At 51.9% G+C, this 18,875-nt stretch overlaps 5 protein-coding genes across 5 annotated transcripts; 2 read left to right on the forward strand and 3 right to left on the reverse strand.

Moving 5' to 3' along the window:
* Window positions 1-877: 877 nt before the first annotated feature.
* Window positions 878-3,101, forward strand: prm1 (pheromone-regulated protein PRM1; the record flags this gene model as incomplete). The annotated part of the gene is made up of 1 exon (XM_025680604.1): window positions 878-3,101. The coding sequence occupies one exon, from the start codon at window positions 878-880 to the stop codon at window positions 3,095-3,097; it is 2,220 nt and encodes a 739-aa protein (XP_025543711.1). The 3' UTR covers window positions 3,098-3,101.
* A 625-nt stretch (window positions 3,102-3,726) lies between these two features.
* Window positions 3,727-8,220, reverse strand: BO79DRAFT_235422 (putative xanthine dehydrogenase HxA). The gene is made up of 4 exons (XM_025684477.1): window positions 7,795-8,220; window positions 7,538-7,741; window positions 5,533-7,487; window positions 3,727-5,484 (listed from the first exon to the last, which is right to left on the reverse strand). The coding sequence occupies exons 1-4, from the start codon at window positions 8,026-8,028 to the stop codon at window positions 3,801-3,803; spliced, it is 4,077 nt and encodes a 1,358-aa protein (XP_025543712.1). The 5' UTR covers window positions 8,029-8,220; the 3' UTR covers window positions 3,727-3,800.
* A 311-nt stretch (window positions 8,221-8,531) lies between these two features.
* BO79DRAFT_285084 (uncharacterized protein) lies at window positions 8,532-10,946 on the reverse strand. The gene is made up of 2 exons (XM_025688317.1): window positions 8,906-10,946; window positions 8,532-8,788 (listed from the first exon to the last, which is right to left on the reverse strand). Exons 1-2 carry the CDS (start codon window positions 10,603-10,605, stop codon window positions 8,713-8,715), a joined length of 1,776 nt encoding a protein of 591 aa, XP_025543713.1. The 5' UTR covers window positions 10,606-10,946; the 3' UTR covers window positions 8,532-8,712.
* Window positions 10,947-11,390: 444 nt separating this feature from the next.
* Window positions 11,391-16,225, forward strand: aarA (L-aminoadipate-semialdehyde dehydrogenase). The gene is made up of 4 exons (XM_025688318.1): window positions 11,391-11,855; window positions 11,915-15,206; window positions 15,266-15,590; window positions 15,645-16,225. The coding sequence occupies exons 1-4, from the start codon at window positions 11,484-11,486 to the stop codon at window positions 15,946-15,948; spliced, it is 4,293 nt and encodes a 1,430-aa protein (XP_025543714.1). The 5' UTR covers window positions 11,391-11,483; the 3' UTR covers window positions 15,949-16,225.
* Window positions 16,226-16,703: 478 nt separating this feature from the next.
* On the reverse strand, window positions 16,704-17,400 carry BO79DRAFT_138277 (uncharacterized protein; the record flags this gene model as incomplete). The annotated part of the gene is made up of 3 exons (XM_025678154.1): window positions 16,704-16,829; window positions 16,892-16,964; window positions 17,015-17,400. 3 exons carry the CDS (start codon window positions 17,398-17,400, stop codon window positions 16,704-16,706), a joined length of 585 nt encoding a protein of 194 aa, XP_025543715.1.
* Between the last annotated feature and the right edge of the window lie 1,475 nt (window positions 17,401-18,875).

Raw genomic sequence — 18,875 nt, forward strand, 5'->3', positions numbered from 1 at the left:
TTCTGTCGTTCACGAGAAAATATATTTAGAATCTCAGTTTGAGTCAAAAAGCAGTGGCTAACTTTTCCAGGTTTCCTCAGAATCTGCAGCTCTGAACCAGTCAAGTGTTCAATAACACACGGATCTTCCCCTTCCTAGTAGCAACATGCAACGGGAAGCGCCGCCAAACCCCCAGGCCATCAAGCAAAAAAGCCATGAGATCAGGCTTCAATGTATGAAACTGCCTAACCGCCTCTCTTGGTGATTTTCGCAATTATGTGGGGCCTAGCTGTCCTGGATCGCGGATTGGACTACAACGCCGTTATCCTAAGCGCCGACACGGTACCTATATTTGGCTGGCCTGCAGAACTCTGAAGAAACTCACCGGCATAGGCTCTACCTACAGACACTGCGCTAAATGAAACTTATCGTGCAGATCGACCCGATCAGCTGCAGCCTTTGATCGTGTTATTTGCTATCCTTGTTGGCGCTGGTCGCTCTTACTGGCTGCCGTTGGCCGTGTCTTCAACCTGTCTTTGTCTCAGCTATTATTGACCTGGTCACAATGGAAGTCGGTCTGTTACCTCTGTCGCCCATAATAAGGTGGGTATATCCTCCTTATTGTGACATTGCTATTGATTCTGCTTCTTTCATCTATTGTACTCAGGTGTTACTCTTTTTGTTTCTTCTTGCCTCGTCATACAGCTCTTTAATTTTTGAATTTTGGTCATGCAGTACAGCTTCTTGACAATTGCCTTCTGCCCATTCGAATAATCACTGCTGGTCAGGATTATTCTTTCTTTAACATCTGCTCTGCCATCTTTCTATACCTTTCGTGATAGACTTCTTTCTCATTCTTCCACCAAATCCCTCCCTACCCATAAATCATATTTTCGACATGTTGTTTTCAAAATCTGGTCGGACAATCTTTCCACTTCTACCACCCTATGGGGTTCAGGATCCCAACGGCGTTCAAGGTCGAGTCATTCCTGTACACCCTGATGGCTCGACACCCTACCTAGGCCTGCGGGCGCGCCTTTCCCAAGTATGGCTTAACCGCTGGACTGTCTTGCTCCTGCTAGTCCTGGCTCGAGTGCTGATGGCGGCTTCGAGCATAAAAACGGACATGAATCGAGCCAAAAGCGAGGCCCTATCCGCATGCACAAGCGTTGAATCTATGGGCGATGCAATGGTCTCTATGCCCCATTACCTGGCGGAGGGGGTCAATGAGCTCACAGCAGACGGTGTCAATGCGGCAATTGATGGCCTAAAGACGCTTCTCATGCTTACCTTGACGGGTGTGGAGGAGTTGGTGATTTTCTTCGTCAAAGTGATGTACCAGACATATCTGTGCTTGTTTACGCTCGTCGTACATGGTGTGGTTGATGTTGGACTCAGCTTAATCGAAGATGTCACAGACGTTCTGAATTCCACGGTCAAGACTGTGGCGAAGGATATCGCCAAGGTCACCGAAACATTTGAGGACGACTACAATGAAGTAATTTCGAAAATAAACGGGGTTGCCAGTTTATTCGGAGGATCAGTACCGACCTTGAATATCACCAGCGAAATCGACAAACTGGAAAATGTACAACTGCCTTCGTCCATTGATAAGGATCTTCAGAAGATCAACGACTCTATCCCGAATTTTAACGAGGTCATGAACTTCACCGAGAATGTGATTCGTTTTCCCTTCGACGAAGTGAAGAAACTGGTCAACGAGTCACTAGGCAATTATACCTTTAATGCCTCCGCCCTCCCTGTCCCTGCGAAAAAGACCCTGACATTCTGCGACAAAAACGATGGGATCAACTCATTCTTTGCCGGAGCAACCGATATAATTCTAACTGCCCGCAAAATATTCATCGCCGTTCTGGTCGTCGCTGCCATTATCGCTTGCGTTCCCATGGCCTGGCAGGAGATCCGGCGCTGGCATACGATGAAGGAGCGCTCCCAACTCGTCCGCAAGGAAGCTCATGATCCCATGGACGTCGTCTACATAGTCTCCAGGCCCCACACGGCAGCAATGGGTATCAAAGCCGCCAGTCGATTCAGCAACAGCCGCAGACAGATTCTTGTGCGCTGGGTGATTGCATATGCGACCTCCCCCGCAGCTTTATTCGTCCTCCTTCTCGCACTTGCTGGCCTTCTATCCTGCCTCTGTCAGTACATTCTTCTCAGTGCCGTCAAAAGAACAGTTCCGGAACTCTCCAACGAAGTAGGCGATTTTGCCGAAGAGGTCGTTAGCGTCTTACAAAATACATCTGCTCAATGGGCCAACGACGCCAACAAAGTCATCATAAACGTTGACGACGAGCTGAACGACCACGTATTTGGCTGGGTCAACACCAGCACCGGCGCTTTAAATGACACGTTGAACACCTTTGTCAACAAAACAATCGGGGTCCTCAACGACACCTTCGGTGGTACCCTACTCTACGAGCCTCTTCTCGACGTCTTCGACTGCTTAATTGGCCTCAAGGTCGAAAGCGTCCAGAAAGGCCTTACTTGGGTTTCCGATCATGCCCACATAGACTTCCCCCTCCTCCCCAACGACACTTTCTCGCGCGGCGCAGCAGACAGTCTCAACAGTTCCGATGCATCAGACAGCTTCCTCGCCGACGCCGGCGACGAAACATCCAACAAGATCACCGAAGTTGTGTACAAGGTCATCAGCGCCCTAGAAAAGGCTCTCCTGATAGAAGTCATCATTGCTTCATGCATCCTTCTGGTCTGGGTCATCAACGCCATGTTCGGCATTCTCCGCGCCCTAACACTCTTCTGGGGCCGGGATAAAAACCGCGGCGAGGGCGGACCTGCTCCCCCCCATTCACGACCAAACCCAGGCTCTGGTCCGGATACAAATGGTTTCACCGATGTGCCCCTCACTACTCTGCCGAGTCACCGTGATTCCGAAGAAACTGCTGCACGCTCGCAGCCGGCACCCCGGTACGAAGTTGCGACTAGCCAGGGAAGCTCTGCCGCCGTGGTGAGCAGCGACTCGGAGTATCCGGACGAGAAAGTCGGCTTCGCAGGCCAGCGCAATGCTCTCCGAGTGGACGGAGTGTCGGATCTGCGAGGAAGCAGCTATGTGGAGTATGGAATGGAGAAATATTGATCTGCTGCCTGATTATAGTGATTGGAACTCGCTGTCCTACCGGCTCTTTGTTTCTTAGCCAGCTTGTACTCAACTCGCACTTTCCTTAAGCGTCTACCATATACCCATAGACCATAGTAGTACCAACTCAATACACTCTTTTCAAGCCATTTTTCACTCCGTATAGAACACGTTACAGATCCGAAACAGCCCCTGTCGGTATTTCTTAGCAGTGGTTGAAAGCCATCCCGCCCCCCCCCCACACACGCGCGCGCGTGTTTTCTCTTCTCATTCTGCCAGCATAATTCGTGAGCGTCCAATTCATTACCTACACACCTACAATCATGCCCGGGGACTGACTAGTCTACTGCGGCAGGGCCACCTCCAAGGACCTCATGCAAGGGATCTCAGCTCAGTCCATACCAGGAATGCGGCATGCAATCATCGCCTAGTAGTTATTTACCTCCTCCTGCTCTGTATATCGACCACTCTTTAGACCTTAATGATAATGGACCAGGAAGAACTTCACAGCTGCTGGGAAACTGATGGATGCTTGAGCGATCCAGTTACCAGCATCAGGTATTTATGGACATGGGGAAAGGGGTGTGTCTGACTTAAGTTATTACTTTTGTTACCGAAGAGGTCAAGGTAGAATATATATTGCATTCATCCAGTCATTACATCCAGTAAACTAATTGATAGTAATGGTATCCTATCATGCTGGTTATATCGCTACAAAGAAACTCTTCTCACCCTCCTTCGGCACTACGCGCGCCCTTTCGATTATCGGATCAGCGCAGCTGACCCGGATCCGTTCCGGAGTCGCTGGACTCTCTAGTCGCAGCACTTCCTGTACGTTCCATTGCTGGCGCGCTGCCTTGAGCGCATCGCGGATGGCAAAGAAGACGGCGCTGCCCATGAACAGCGGCGGCTCACCAACACCACGGGATCGCTGTATAGTGCGCAGGTTCTCCCATTCCACGTCCTTTAGCAGACTGACGTTGAAGATCTGTGGAATATCCCGGAATCCAGGGATCTTGTAGTTTCCGGGTCCCTTGGTGAAGATCTGACCCGAGGCCCGGTGCCATAGACTCTCTTCGGTGGTGAAAAGACCCTGGCCTTGGATGAAAGCCCCTTCGATCTGTCCGTAGTCGATCGATGGGTTGATGGTACGGCCAACGTCCATTTTGATGTCAGCACGCAAAGGAGTCCAGTCGCCTGTGAGGGTGTCAATCTGCACCTCCGCAGCGGTTACACCCTGAGTAAAATAGAAGAACATCTGGCCCTTGTTCTCACCCCACACGTAGCCAATGTCCGGGGTACGGTAGTATCCCTGCGCGGAGAGGTTGACCCGGTCAAAGTAGGCCGCGTGAGCAAGGTCCTTCATAGATGCTCCCGGCATCTTCTCCCGGTACGGCTGAAGACGTTCATTGAGCTGCTCGCAGGCATTGTAGATGGCGTAGCCATTGAGATCAGAACTGGCCGACGCAGCCGTGGATGATGTGTTGGCCACAGTATTTGTGGCAGTCTCCGAGATAAAGACGTTGGAATGAGGCACACCCAAAGCTTCAGCTGCAATCATAGTCATCTTGGTATGTAGCCCTTGACCCATCTCCACACCACCGTGAGCCACAAGGACACTTCCGTCGTGATAGATATGCACCAGTGCGCCAGCCTGGTTCAGGAAAAGGGCCGTGAAAGAAATACCGAACTTGGTGGGAATGATGGCCATTCCACGCTTCGACCACTTGTGCTTCTTGTTATATTTCTCCACAGCCTTCCGTCGATCCTCGTACGAGCTCTCGTCCATAACTTGCTTATACATTAACGGTACATGCCAATCCTTCAGCTCCTGATTGTAGTGGGTCTTGTCACCAGGCTTGTACATATTCTGCCAACGGAGTTGTTCGACTGGTATCTGAAGATGATCCGCAACCTCCGATATCATGCACTCGGCGAAGAACATACCCTGAGGGCCGCCAAAGCCACGGAAAGCGGTGTTTGAAACGGTGTTCGTCTTGCAGATACGACCACGGACGTGCATATTCGGTATGTTGTACACTCCATCGATGTGTGAGAGCGCTCTCTCTACTACTGCACCAGACAGATCTTGGGTGTGACCACCGTTGGCGTACACATCCGCATCAAATGCAAGCAGTTTACCATCTTTTGTCACTCCCACCTTCCAGCGGCAGAAGAATGGATGGCGTTGACCGGAAGTAGCAATGTCCTCGTCGCGATTGAGCATGCACCGCACGGGCAACTTCGCCTTTGCAGCAGCTGTGGCACAAATACCAGCCAGCTGGACCGAACGTGTCTCTTTGCCACCAAATCCACCTCCAAGGCGCTTTACCCGAGACACGATTTTGTTGGCAGCCACACCAGTTACTTGTGCAACGTAAGTTTGCCTAGAGATAATCAGTAAAGCCTTTCTTATGGTAGTTGTCGTGACTCACGTTTCCGTAGGGTTTTGTGTTCCACTCCAAATCTCCATCTCTCCGTCCTCAAGCTTGGGGATAGCAACACAAGCCTGAGTTTCCAGGTAGAAATGTTCCTGACCACCCATTTTTGACTGTCCAGTAAATACATAGTCTGCTTCTTTGAAGGCACTCTCTGGATCCCCACATTTGATGAAGCGAGAGTGTTCAAAGAACGACTTGGCCTCAATGGCTTCTTCCATACTCAAGATTGCTGGAAGCTCTTCATATTCTACCTTGACCGCTCTCGCACCCTCCTCCGCGATCTTGGCCGACGTTGCGAGAATCATACCGATCGGCTGACCAGCAGTCGTGACTTCATCAACAGCGAAGAAAACTTCATCGCAGTTTGGAGCTCCCCACCAATTGGCTTTGGGGTTAGGGAGATCGGTATGATCCACGTAATTAGCAACGCCAGGAATATCGAAAGCTGCTGAAGTGTCCACACTCAGAATACGAGCATGTGCCTTGGTCGAAAGAACCATGCAGCCGTAAAGCTCGTTCTTCATCAAAGGCATGTCATCGGTGTACTGTGCTTCTCCGGTAGCTTGCTTTAGTGCAGAGACATGAGGACTGGCCTTTCCGAGAATCTTCTGTTGATATGCTGCAGAAGCCTCGTGGTCTTTCTCGCCGGATGAAATGGCTCTTTCAATCTCGGCAATGACATCTTCATCAACATCGGCCTCCGTGACCTGGATGGAGGACAATACATCGTGATAGAACCGGTAGAAGAATCCCAAGGCGAGAGACTTCCTGTATGTCGCCATTCCTCCAGGAACACTGAACTTCAAGTCGAAGTCCTTCTCTAAAGCACCCATGGTACCCTCAAGAGTAGCAGGGTTGGTGAACTTCTTGCCAGCCAGGAAGGCCTCTGCATTGCGTGCGGAGACGGTCATTGGGGCCAGCCCTCCGAAGACTAAGTTGACGCTTTGCACATCATGAGAAGGAGAAAGTGAGACCCGCAAAGCTGCGTTCACTATCGCGATGTCATCATCCTTTCTCTTTGACTGCTTGTAGGCACGCAGATATTCTCCCGTTTCGGACGCAACCGGGATCCGTAAACAAGCGATAATTGCATTAGGCGGGAGCGCAGTGGATCGATAGCCCTTGAAGAACTGGCTCATAGGGATCTCGATAACTTCACCCAACGACATGGCTACAAGGACAGTGTTGGTAGCCACAAAGACCGGGTTCAGGTCAGATATTGGAGATGCTGTAGCCAGGTTTCCTGCTGGTGACGCGACATTGCGAATTTGCCTTCCTGCAAAATAGCGGAGTTGCTTCTTGATGGCATTGAATGGCTGACCTCGCAACGGCCCATAGCGCTCGAGAGCTTCATCACAGATTGATTCGAGGTCGGTCAAAGAGACATTGGCCCCGATCTCCAGATGGTCATCCTTGAGCGAATACTGACGTAGTTCCGGAATATCACCGACATAGACAGAGGCACTGTACCTCATCGCCTTGAACTTTACCTCAATCTGTGTCTCCGTGCTTCCGCCGATGATCTTAGCATCAGGGTGCACAGCCTTGATCTCCAATAATTGTTCGAGGGTGACCGGGCGGTACCACTTCTTTTTCTTATTCCCGAGAACCAAAGGTCGAAATTCGTGCTTGTGGAGCTGAGGCGGGAAAATCAGCTCCGTGCCCGGACTGTATTCGATGAACTCGGGCGGCGTGAATTTTGGTGCATCTCCATCTGTGGTGTCTGCCGATGACTGCTTGCAGCAACCCCCAGCACCGTTCTGCTTATCCATGCAACAACCTGTTCCACCGTTGGCCAGAGATTTCCCGCAGCCCTTGGGAGCGGTGAAGCTCTGAGCAGCATCCAATATGGGCCTGTACCCGGTGCAACGACAGAGATTCCCGTCAAATGCTTCTTCGACATCGTGTTCGGTCGGCGCAGAGTTATTACGTAGGAGGGCATAGAGGCTCTGCAGATCCGTCAGCTTAGTCCCACCACACCAGCCCTCGAAGAGCATACCATGACAATTCCCGGCGTACAGAAACCGCACTGGCTTCCATTTCCAACCGCAAGCCGTTGTTGAACAGCATGGGGATTCTTCACATCGCCGATACCTTCCACGGTTATAACATGTTTCCCGTCCACACTGATCAAGGGGGCGAGACAAGCGTTGACTGAGGCATGGTAAAGCTTCTTCGTCGTCGGATTGAAATGCGATACAACCTGTTTCATGTCAACATGAACCTAAACACCGATATAATGACGTGGGTACATACCACTGTGCAAGCACCACAACCACCTTCCGCACACCCTAGCTTGGTGCCTGTCAGGCCGATACCCCGCAGATACTCCAATAGCGTGACTTCAGGATTGATCGAGTCGAGAACGACCTTTGTGCCGTTGAGATAGAAACGAATAGTGTCGTCCCAATCCTCTGTGAGCTGAGCCAAGGTGACAGCCTTGCTGGCAGCCACCGTTGGCTTTGGTGATTCTAAAATGCCTGGGGCCATCTTGTTTCCTGAAGCTCAAATGCGGAAAGTCGAATTCCCCGCCGAGATGAGCGGACGCCAAGACCGGCCGGTCAGTGTGATGATAATTCTGTTGCTTCAGATTTGGATTAGGATAGGATCCATGAAGGTATTCCCGAGCAATATTTGTTCAGAACGTAGGAGGATGTACTATGAAACTTTTGGTGGCAAAAGGATATAGAAAGGGGTGAAGTCCCTCCCCGGCATAAGCTAACCAAGGAAATGGAGTCATGGACAAGCTTATCGTTGCCTCCCCACTACGGTTATCGCTGGCTATCGATGGCCCGCCCAGCGGCGATCGCCACTGTCCGATGGGCGGTAACCTACGGCAGATGTCATCTGATCACTAATCTACCGACTCTCACTGGTGCCCGGTGAACCAACTAGTAGTAGTGAATACTCTATACGGCCTAGTTAGTAGAGTCTCGATTATATGATTAGGAAATGGAAATAGCAAAGCAACAAAGTATATAGTAAGAGATTGCGGGCCTAGTACCAACAGCAAGAAAGAAGAATAGGTATCGATCAACGCCGCTCCCAATGCTCTGGCCGAAGCCACCCAGGCCAAGATAGTAAATAAACAGTTCAAGCGAAGAGAAGCAATGTACACCAAAAAGTACTAGCGATAACATGTCTATAAGTATGAGCGATAAGAAAAGACATTAATTATACTTTTGGCTTGGCTCCAATGAAGTCTTTTTCTTCTTCCTCCCATTTCTTGCGTTCTACGACGCTCCGCGCACTGCAAATTGATAACTTGTTAGCTCACACCGTTCAATCTTCGGACTTTCCTTTCGGTCCCGTCATAAGGAGAAGACTAGAACGCTAGAAATTTGGAGATTTGTGTCCGTGTACTTACCGGTATGCTCTCACGAAACGCCAGACTTCCGTGTCCGCCAAGTTCCAGGCCTCTGCCACATCAGTGATACCGATTCGGTTGGTATCTTTGCCCTTCAGGTACTCTCGTGCCTGTTTCAGGATTCCGTACTCCTTCTCAACACCTTGCTCACTCGGGTTGGCCTGTTGGACGGACTCCTTCTTCTCTTCTTCATTCTTTGCATCGACCTTGCCATCACGAGGGATCTTAAAACCAAACTGCCACTCAAACTCGTCCAAGAGCTCTGACGGCAGAGACTGCCCGGCCTGAGGAGGCAGCGACTCGACAGTCATCCATAGCGAGGTGCCTACAACGGCGTCATCGGCAACGGCTCTCTTAAACACAACAGCTCTCGCAGAACCGCCAATGTCAGTACCGAGGTGCTCTTTGGTCACTTCGGCCAACCACACATCACGGTCTGTCTCGCGGCGAATGTGCCGCGTTGTGACCTCGGTGGAATCCTGCTGCAGACTAATGAGCGTAAAAGGATGAGGTAGAGTCCCGATCGTGAAAACTTGGGTCGTATTCCTGTAGGTCGCTGGCTGGCTGACCTGCATGGGCTTTTCAGCATCACAGGGATGACATTTCGGCGAGTTCGGAGGGCACGAGTGGGGAACGGGAGAACTAGGACATTGCACCAGGGCTTTGGCAAGCCGTAGGGCCGGTTCCACCAGAGCCGTAGTATGCTCGGGAAATGGTTTCAATACAGCAACGCCTGCAGGGAAGGAGTTCTGGAAAGTGTTGTGCAAGTGGGCATTGATCAACTCAGCCAAGGCCAATCGCCCAGCAGTAGGCGAAGAGACAATCTTCTCAGCGACTGTAGGGTAGTGGCTAGTAATGGCAGCCGAGTCATACAGAGCCAAAGCGCTAGGCTCTTCCACCTTGAAGAACTCGGTCGGAAGAAGATCGATCAGAGAGGTGGACTTGTCATCCACCTTGTTCATAGCTTCCTTGATTGCATCGTTGATACGCGACTTCTCTCCAGAGAATAAGGCATTCCCGAAGCCATCGAAGCGGGTGATAAGGGCAGGATCAGTGCCCCGACGCAGATAAGTGAGAAGAGCATTATCGTATCGGGCCATGGGAAAGCAGTGCCAATCCGCAAGCATACCATCACCCATGTGACCCCAGGCTAGCCACCGGAACAGCTCACTTTCAAGCTCAGGCTTCAGACTCAATGGCTGGACAAGCTCGTAAAGCTGATTGTTCATGGCTTCCCCGGGGCCAAGAATGACGGGGCGGAAACCCTGCGCAAACCAAGCCCTGCGCCAGGCGAGAAGCAGCTGCGCGTCCGCATTATCCTCCTCCCGATCGTTTCCTTTGTTGGGCTCGTAGTACGTGTAGATGAACGGTCGATTTCTAAGAGGAGGGAGGACGGAACGATTCTCATCGAGGGTGATAGATGACGAGAAAGGGTTGATCCACGACCAGTCGCTGAACCACTTGGACTCGCCGCTGGTGCTGTTGGGTTGCGGTTCGGGAGGGGTATGCACTGTCGGGTGAAACGATGGCAGATGCAGGTTATTTAACGAAGGAAGTTTCGGGTGAGGGACATATTTGGCCGGACCGGAGACTTCCTCGCCAGTCGTTGGGTCGGTTACTGGAGAGGAAGAGAAGATAACCAAGACAAGGGCGACAAAGACGACGATGGTAATGAGAGCCGTGCTCCGATGAGGGATCATTTTGATCGAGGATGCACGGCCTGGATCAGGCCTGAATAAATCAGGGGAAATCTGCCGAGTAGAAGTTCTGGCCGTCCAACTCAAACGTGAGAAATTGACCGGATGTTCTTCTGTGAGGCTTCTGCCTGTCCCAATGCGGGTAGGAAACGAATGGTAAGTAATAAACTGGGTATTACGGTCAATGTCTTTAGGGGGTTAGGGGATGAAACTGGAGGAGCGAAGGTTGTTGAACGAAGGAGTAATATAATAACAGGAAGAAAAACGAGGTGTGAAAGAGACGTCAGAGACACGTCTCTTAACCCATGGCAAGCGAGAGTGAGAAGTTGACAACCCGAAGCACCTCAGCAGGATTGGAAGCATAGACTGAAGGCAGCGTTGCACTTTGTTCCTGATCAACCCAATGCGGAAGTGCCTGGGAAGGGGTTCAGAAGCCTAGACCCAAGCGGGTAAGTCAGCGATACGACCGTGTCTCCATTCCAAGTGGATAAAGAGTCCCAGTTAGTTGAACAGAATGTGTGGTAAGCCACCGCCGCGTGTGGCGGTGCAGATGGAAAAGCGGTCAGTGTATTATTACATATTGTTGAAAGTACCCCAGAGGCGGTGAGATCCCAGCGGCCCAGCCATCAAAATGATCCTCCCAAATTGTGGGGAGAAAAAGAAAAGGAAAACCTCAGGCTACTAAAACTAGTACTGTCTGGTGGGCTGCAGCCGACATCGGCACTTTTTCTCGCGTGCCCCTCTTGACTCATCGTCGATCGCTGCTCTTCCCATCTTCAATTTCAATTAAATTCCCTAATTCCCTACTGACCTTTCATATTCCGCCAAGTGCAGTTGACGTCCCTCATCCCCCCACTTACAAGGGCATCGCAACTGTAACAATGGCTGTCGAATCAGTCTCCTTGCAGGAGCGCCTCGAGCGATGGGCTCAAAGACTCCAGAACCTCACAGTGTCTCCCCTCACCCGAGACTATCCCGACAACCAGAAGCAGGAGCTTCCCAAGAGGGCAATTGAAGCCTTTGAGTCGATTCAGCTGTCCAAGGAGACGCAATCGGACTTGCAGAAGATCTCCGGCTCTTCGTCCGGATTCACTGTCTTCCTGACGGCTTTCATTGTGCTCGTTGCACGCCTTACCGGTGACGAGGATATTGCCGTCGGGACCAGCTCCAGCGACGATGGTCGTCCTTTCGTCCTGAGAGTCCCAATCGAGGCATCCGAAACCTTCCTGCAGCTGTACGCCAAGGTCCAGAAGGTATGACAAATATTAAGGTGGCGTATATCATCGTTGTAGCTCATCTAACTCTTCCCTAGGCATTCGAGCAAGGCTCGGCCGAGATCGTACCTCTGGGCAGTCTACGATCCTATATTCAAGAGAAGTCTCAATCTGAACGCTCTCCCGTCCTCTTCCGCTTTGCTGCCTACGATGCCCCTGCTGCCTCCCAGGATTACCCTGCCAACACCTTCGAGACAACAGATCTCCTTGTCAACATCGCTCCAATCAGTGCATCGGATGGCTCCACAACCCAGGCGGAATTGGGAGCTTACTACAACCAGAGACTCTTCTCCAGTTCGAGAATTTCCACCATTCTCAAGCAGCTTGCCCGTCTGGTCGAAAATGCGACCAGCAACCCGGAACAAGCAATTGGGCGCATTGACTTCATGACCGAGGATCAACTGGCCCTTCTTCCGGACCCGACCTCCGATTTGAACTGGTCCAATTTCCGCGGTGCTATCCACGACATCTTCGCCGCTAACGCTGAGAAGCACCCCGAAAGACTCTGTGTAGTGGAGACCAAGTCGGAGCGGTCTCCTCACCGGGAGTTCACCTACAAGCAAATCAATGAGGCCTCCAACATTTTGGGCCACCATCTAGTCCAGGCGGGTGTGGAGAGAGGAGAGGTCGTCATGGTGTACGCTTACCGTGGTGTTGACCTGGTGGTAGCCGTTATGGGTATCCTGAAGGCTGGCGCGACCTTCTCGGTCATCGACCCTGCCTACCCCCCGGAAAGACAGTGCATCTACCTTGATGTGGCTCGCCCTCGGGCATTGATCAACATTGAGAAGGCAACTAAGGATGCCGGTGAGCTCTCCGATGTGGTCCGCTCATTCATCAATGAGAACCTGGAGCTGCGCACGGAAGTGCCTGCCCTGGCCCTTCGCGACGATGGCTCCCTCGTCGGAGGATCGATCAACGGCCAGGATGTCTTGGCCAACCAAGTTCCTTTGAAGGCCAAGTCTGTTGGCGTCGTCGTCGGACCTGACTCCACCCCGACTCTGTCCTTCACTTCTGGCTCGGAGGGCAGGCCCAAGGGTGTCAAGGGTCGTCACTTTTCTCTCGCATACTACTTCCCTTGGATGTCCGAGACCTTCAAGCTTACCCCCAACGATCGGTTTACCATGCTCAGCGGTATCGCTCATGACCCGATCCAAAGAGATATCTTCACCCCTCTTTTCCTGGGAGCTCAGCTGCTGGTTCCTGCCCGGGAGGATATTCAGAACGAAAGGCTTGCCGAGTGGATGCGCGAGTATGGAGCTACTGTCACTCACCTTACCCCTGCCATGGGTCAGATTCTCGTCGGTGGTGCTTCGGCACAGTTCCCCTCGCTTCACCACGCCTTCTTCGTCGGTGATATCCTGATCAAGCGAGACTGCCGCTCTCTGCAGGGCTTGGCCCCCAATGTCAACATTGTCAACATGTACGGAACGACTGAGACACAGCGTGCGGTCAGTTACTTCGAGATCCCGAGCTACTCGAGCGACGAGGGCTACCTGGACACCATGAAGGACGTCATCCCGGCAGGTCGGGGTATGCTCGACGTTCAGATGCTGGTTGTTAACCGCTTCGAACCCAGCCGCATTTGCGCCATCGGTGAAGTTGGTGAAATCTACGTCCGTGCCGGTGGTCTCGCTGAAGGCTACCTAGGTTCGCCTGAATTGAACCAGAAGAAGTTCCTCAACAACTGGTTTGTTGATAACCAGACCTGGGTCCAGAAGGACCAAGCCAAGGCAGACAGCGCGAACGAGCCCTGGAGGCAGTTCTACCAAGGCCCTAGAGATCGCTTGTACCGCAGTGGTGACCTTGGTCGTTACACTCCTTCGGGAGATGTCGAGTGTTCGGGACGTGCAGACGATCAGGTCAAGATCCGTGGGTTCCGTATCGAGCTGGGTGAGATTGATACCCACCTGTCTCGCCATCCCCTGGTGAGAGAGAACGTCACCCTGGTGCGTCGTGACAAGTTCGAGGAGCGGACTCTGGTCAGTTATTTCGTGCCGGACATGAGCAAGTGGGCTGCTTGGCTGCAGGAGAAGGGCCTCGAGGACGATGACTCTGCTGAAGGAATGGTCGGCATGCTTAGACGGTTCCGTCCTCTTCGTGACGACATCCGTGACCTGCTGCGGACCAAGCTCGCCTCCTACGCCGTGCCGACGGTGTTCATCCCCCTCAAGCGCATGCCCCTCAACCCTAACGGCAAGATCGACAAGCCTGCGCTACCCTTCCCCGATACCGCAGAGCTTAGTGCCGCGGCTCCTCGTCGCAAGTCATCTGTGGTCCAGGCTCTGTCTGAAACCGAGCAGGCGCTGGCTTCAATCTGGGCCTCCCGCATCCCCAACCTTACTGCTCGCATGATTGGACCTGATGACTCCTTCTTCGACCTTGGAGGGCACAGTATCCTGGCCCAGCAGATGTTCTTCGACATCCGCCGCAAGTGGCGCGGAATTGACGTTAGCATGAACGCCATTTTCCGTAGCCCGACCCTCAGGGGATTTGCCGCCGAGATCGACCGTCTGCAGAACTTCGAGTCTTTCGCCAGCAATGATGACAGTACCGCTGCTAAGGCGGATGCTTCAGCTACTCCGGATGAGCTTGACGACGAATACTCGAAGGATGCCCGGAAGCTGGCAGAGACCGCCTTGCCCGCCTCCTTCCCCACGCGTACCGAGCCTATTCTGTCCAGTGAGCCAACCATCTTCCTGACCGGTGCTACTGGCTTCTTGGGTGCGCATATCCTTCGTGACCTCCTCACTCGCAAGTCGCCCATGGCCAAGGTTGTGACCCTGGTTCGTGGTAAGACCGATGAGCAGGCGCTTGAACGTATCCGCTCCACCTGCCGCGCCTACGGCTTCTGGGATGAGGCCTGGACCAGCAGACTGCAGTGTGTTTGCGGTAACCTGGGTGAACCCCGCTTCGGTTTCTCGGATGCTCTTTGGGATGACTTGACCAAGCGTGTGGATGCCGTTATCCACAACGGTGCTCTTGTCCACTGGGTCTACCCTTACTCTACCCTCAAGCCGGCCAACGTCCAGGGTACCATCGATGCTCTGAAGCTTTGCGCCAGTGGTAAGCCCAAGCAGTTCTCCTTCGTCAGTTCCACCAGTGTTCTCGATAGCGACCACTATGTCTCTGAATCCGAGCGCATCGTTGCCGCCGGTGGAGCGGGTATTAGCGAGGAGGATGACCTCGAGGGCAGTGCCGTTGGACTTGGAACCGGCTACGGCCAGAGCAAGTGGGCTGGAGAGTACCTGGTCCGCGAGGCTGGCCGTAGGGGTCTGAAGGGAACCGTCGTTCGTCCTGGTTACGTTCTTGGTGACTCCAAGACCGGAAGTAAGCAAACAATCTCCCGGAATATTGATTTCCAAAGCAAGCTAACATACAAACACTAGCCACCAACACCGACGACTTCCTCATCCGTATGATCAAGGGATGCATCCAGCTGTCTTCCCGCCCCAACATTAACAACACCGTCAACATGGTTCCCGTGGACCACGTTGCCCGCGTGGTCATCGCCGCTGCATTCCAGCCTCCTTGCACTCCCATCGGCGTCGCCCAGGTCACTGGACACCCCCGTCTCCGGTTCAACCAGTTCTTGGGTGCTCTCCAGCTGTACGGATACGATGTTCCGCAGGTTGACTATGTACCCTGGTCCAAGTCTCTGGAACAGTACGTCAATGATGGACAGCACGATGACCCCGAGTCCCAGCACGCACTGTAAGTTCCCTCTCTACCCAAACTATCCACTACAATCCTAACATCCGATCCCAGCATGCCCCTCTACCACTTCGTCACCTCCGACCTCCCCTCCAACACCAAGGCCCCTGAACTGGACGACGTCAATGCTGCTGCCTCCCTCCGTGCCGACGCCGCCTGGTCCGGCATCGACGCCTCCGCCGGCGCCGGCGTCACCGAGGAGCTGGTCGGCCTGTACGCCTCTTACCTTGTTCAGACCGGATTCCTTCCTCCCCCATCTGCTGCCTCGACCGCAGCTCGGCCTCTGCCCACGACCCAACTGAGCGAGGATCAGAAGAAGGCCTTGTCGAACGTTGGTGGTCGTGGTGGTTCTTCTTAGATCTTATACATATAAGTTTTGTCACTGTCTAGCGTGCTTTGCTATATCGGTTTTTTTTTTTCTTCTACAATTGGGGTTATGTGGGTTGTTTGATTTGTGTGGTACATTGTATGAGGTTATGACCTTTTCTTTTATCTTTCTCGGGTGACATAAAAAGTTCTTGTATGAATTGGTTGATGGGAAAGTTGAAAAAGAAATGTATAGAAAGGACACTGTATATGGGGTGGATGGGTTGGTTAGAGGTAGAGGAATTCCTCTTTTTCTTCAATGGATTATGAACCAGTTCAGATGTTTTCCTGATGCTCGTAACAATTCTTTAATGGAAATGGGAATGGTAATTCCATCAATGCCTTTCTTGTTAATGAATCTAATCAAGCTTTCTAAGTATAGTTTCTGCATGAATGGATGGAAGTGCTTGGTGTCTCCCCAGGTGCTCGAAGTCAGGAAGCTGGAGTCAGGAAGCTGAAGTCACGCAGTAGGACAGGGCTGGCGAAGCGCTTGCTTAGATACGGGAGGAATTTCTACGGACTTTACATTGCGAATGATTCTATGCGGATCAATCTCATTCCTCCTAACAAGCAAGACTAGACAAAAAAAGCAACTAAGGAATGAATCAAAAGCAAGAATCAAAACAAGACAAAACCCGAAACTTGATCATCGTCCCCTTCTCCATCGTGATCCGCATCACCCCTTCAGCTCCAAATTGATTGCCATATATGCCAAATGGCTCTTTCCGGCGGTCATCTACTCAGCCACTAGTTAGTACCCCAGGTGGCGTCACCAGTGTCAGTGCCCTGGAAGGTAAAGGACGAGGCGTTCTGGACGATACGCGCAATTGGTTTCTCCGACTGGTCGGTGGTGAAGAAGTCGATGATGAATTTCTGGTTGCGGGTTAGCAGCATGCCTTGATACCGATATATGAAGTGGAAATGGGACTGCGTACGCTTCCATCCATGTAAATCTGGACGCTCTGGTTGCCCTGGAGGTATTGCTGGTCGTCATAGTAGACGGTTGCACTGCTGGCTGTTAGAAAGTGTTGTTTTGTATAAAGAAAGACATGACTTACTTGATAAAAGCACTGTTAGGCCTGTAGAAGCCAGCAGCTTCACCCTTCACGGCCTGTCCCATGCTCTTTGAAGTCAAGTCAAAAGTCAAATCAACCCGAGAGATGTTGACTTTGCCGCTGATGCGGTCATGGTAGTTCCAGTGATAGCAAGAGCAGCCATTCGCGTGCGCCAAGGATGCCTCCAGCATCTGTCGACCCAGGGGCCGGCTGATCTCCTGCTGGAAAGCCTTCTTGATTTGCATCTCAGACACATCATGGCCGTCAGAGCTGGTGATGGTCACTCGGCGGAAAAGCTGCAAGAGCTCTTCGTCCGAAGAGCCCGACTGAGCGACTGCCTGAAGAGACATGGTCTGGACAGGAGGAGCGGTGGTCACAACGGTAGACATTTCAAAATTGTGTTCCTTTCAAATTGAAAGAGTATGATCAAGGGGTAGTTCTTGTCGTTGCTTGCTTTGCGAGCTGAGTTGATGATGGTGCAGAGAAGACCTGGAGAGGAATCTGCCTTCCTTATATAGTTTTCGCGACTGAGAAACGACTGAGAGTTGACATTCAACTCAGAGATCTGTTCAGGTGCTTCGAGCGGTTCGAACTTGGTGATAGCACAGTCACTTCGAGTAAACCCTTCGAGCAATTCCTCTCTCAGATTTTCCTCTATCAGGCCTGTATGTCGAGTGGAAACTTCGCTACGAACTGCCATCTGCACGATGAATCACATTTTTCAGCTGTCCTTGAGCACTCGGATCTCACAATAGCAAGTCTGGTGTCTTCATTGGGCATGAATCCGGCCTTGCGCTGCGGAAATGCTTGCGATGGGTATCTTCATCGTTGCAAAGCATGACTCTGGAGTACACAGTCCAGCTAGCCACATTTTCATCTCCAAGGTGAGCAGTTGTAGGCATTGACATAATGCTAGTGGGTGTCAACCCATCCAGGAGCTGACACTAATCTTCCACAAGTCCCGTCTCTCATCGGCTATTTTTGCTACTGGTCATCATTGGTGGTTCATATGCGGTTAGAGGCCTATACATTTTGAGAACAGTAGAGAACGATGGGTTCTTGCAGAAATCAAAGCCGTTGGCCATATAGATGCACTCGTTTACTTTGACGCTAGATCACGACTCCGTGCTAAAATATGATAGACAGACGGTCTGACCTGCGTCTTTCTTGGATAGACTGTCCAGTGAGGATTTTCCGGTGATGGCTGTCGAAGTACATGAAAATGACGCATCTCCAATCAGCATGATCAGAGAAGTAATCAGGTATACACACCCATGGTAGTTTGCGCATCCTGAAAGCCACATTGCAAAAGGATCATTCAGTGAGAGGAACGATGTTCACCCGACAATTCAGCGGTGAACGGCAGTTTTCTCGCCATAACGCTTTAGACAAGTATGATCTACACCTAGATGTCTTCTATTTCATGTACCGTTGATTGTCTCTTGGCGTCAGGCTGCGCTGGTTGGGAACTGTCTCGACTCCTCTCAGAACTGCCAAGATCGACCGACTGGAGGTATTGGGTAATGGATTAGGTGCTGGAAAATTGCATGCAGCAAGTGTTCTGCAGAAGCCAGCTGAACCACTGACGAGCAGCGACATGAGCAGAGTCGACGTTCGACAGGCTGCGATCAGACCCATCTCGGGAATTTCTACTAGATTTCCTCCGGGGCTGCCGGGATGTCCGGACTGTTCGACCATGACATACAGTGCTTGGCTCTAGGGCGCATAGCCCCGCGACGTACCGTTCAGCCAGCCCTTGATGCTACAAATGCCTGTCCGGCTTTTCGTGTGGAACGGGGAGCTCAATCTGGTCTGCGGCCGAGTCAGATACTCTGCAATACCTGCACCACGTGCAAAACGGTTC

Source organism: Aspergillus costaricaensis (genome assembly GCF_003184835.1).
Source record: "Aspergillus costaricaensis CBS 115574 unplaced genomic scaffold BO79scaffold_4, whole genome shotgun sequence".
NCBI classification, from domain to species: Eukaryota; Fungi; Ascomycota; class Eurotiomycetes; order Eurotiales; family Aspergillaceae; genus Aspergillus; species Aspergillus costaricensis.

What these genes read in the sequence shown, in the direction of transcription:
- BO79DRAFT_235422 (XM_025684477.1), bottom strand. Translation starts at nt 8,028, where the DNA reads ATGGCCCCAGGCATTTTAGAATCACCAAAGCCAACGGTGGCTGCCAGC. An exon ending in GTACGCCGGGAATTGTCATG is followed by an intron (nt 7,488 to 7,537) that starts GTATGCTCTTCG and finishes ACGGATCTGCAG; the next exon opens with AGCCTCTATGCCCTCCTACG. An exon ending in ACACAAAACCCTACGGAAAC is followed by an intron (nt 5,485 to 5,532) that starts GTGAGTCACGAC and finishes GATTATCTCTAG; the next exon opens with GCAAACTTACGTTGCACAAG.
- aarA (XM_025688318.1), top strand. Translation starts at nt 11,484, where the DNA reads ATGGCTGTCGAATCAGTCTCCTTGCAGGAGCGCCTCGAGCGATGGGCT. An exon ending in TGTACGCCAAGGTCCAGAAG is followed by an intron (nt 11,856 to 11,914) that starts GTATGACAAATA and finishes ACTCTTCCCTAG; the next exon opens with GCATTCGAGCAAGGCTCGGC. An exon ending in CCCGAGTCCCAGCACGCACT is followed by an intron (nt 15,591 to 15,644) that starts GTAAGTTCCCTC and finishes ATCCGATCCCAG; the next exon opens with CATGCCCCTCTACCACTTCG.
- BO79DRAFT_285084 (XM_025688317.1), bottom strand. Translation starts at nt 10,605, where the DNA reads ATGATCCCTCATCGGAGCACGGCTCTCATTACCATCGTCGTCTTTGTC. An exon ending in CGTTTCGTGAGAGCATACCG is followed by an intron (nt 8,789 to 8,905) that starts GTAAGTACACGG and finishes ATCAATTTGCAG; the next exon opens with TGCGCGGAGCGTCGTAGAAC.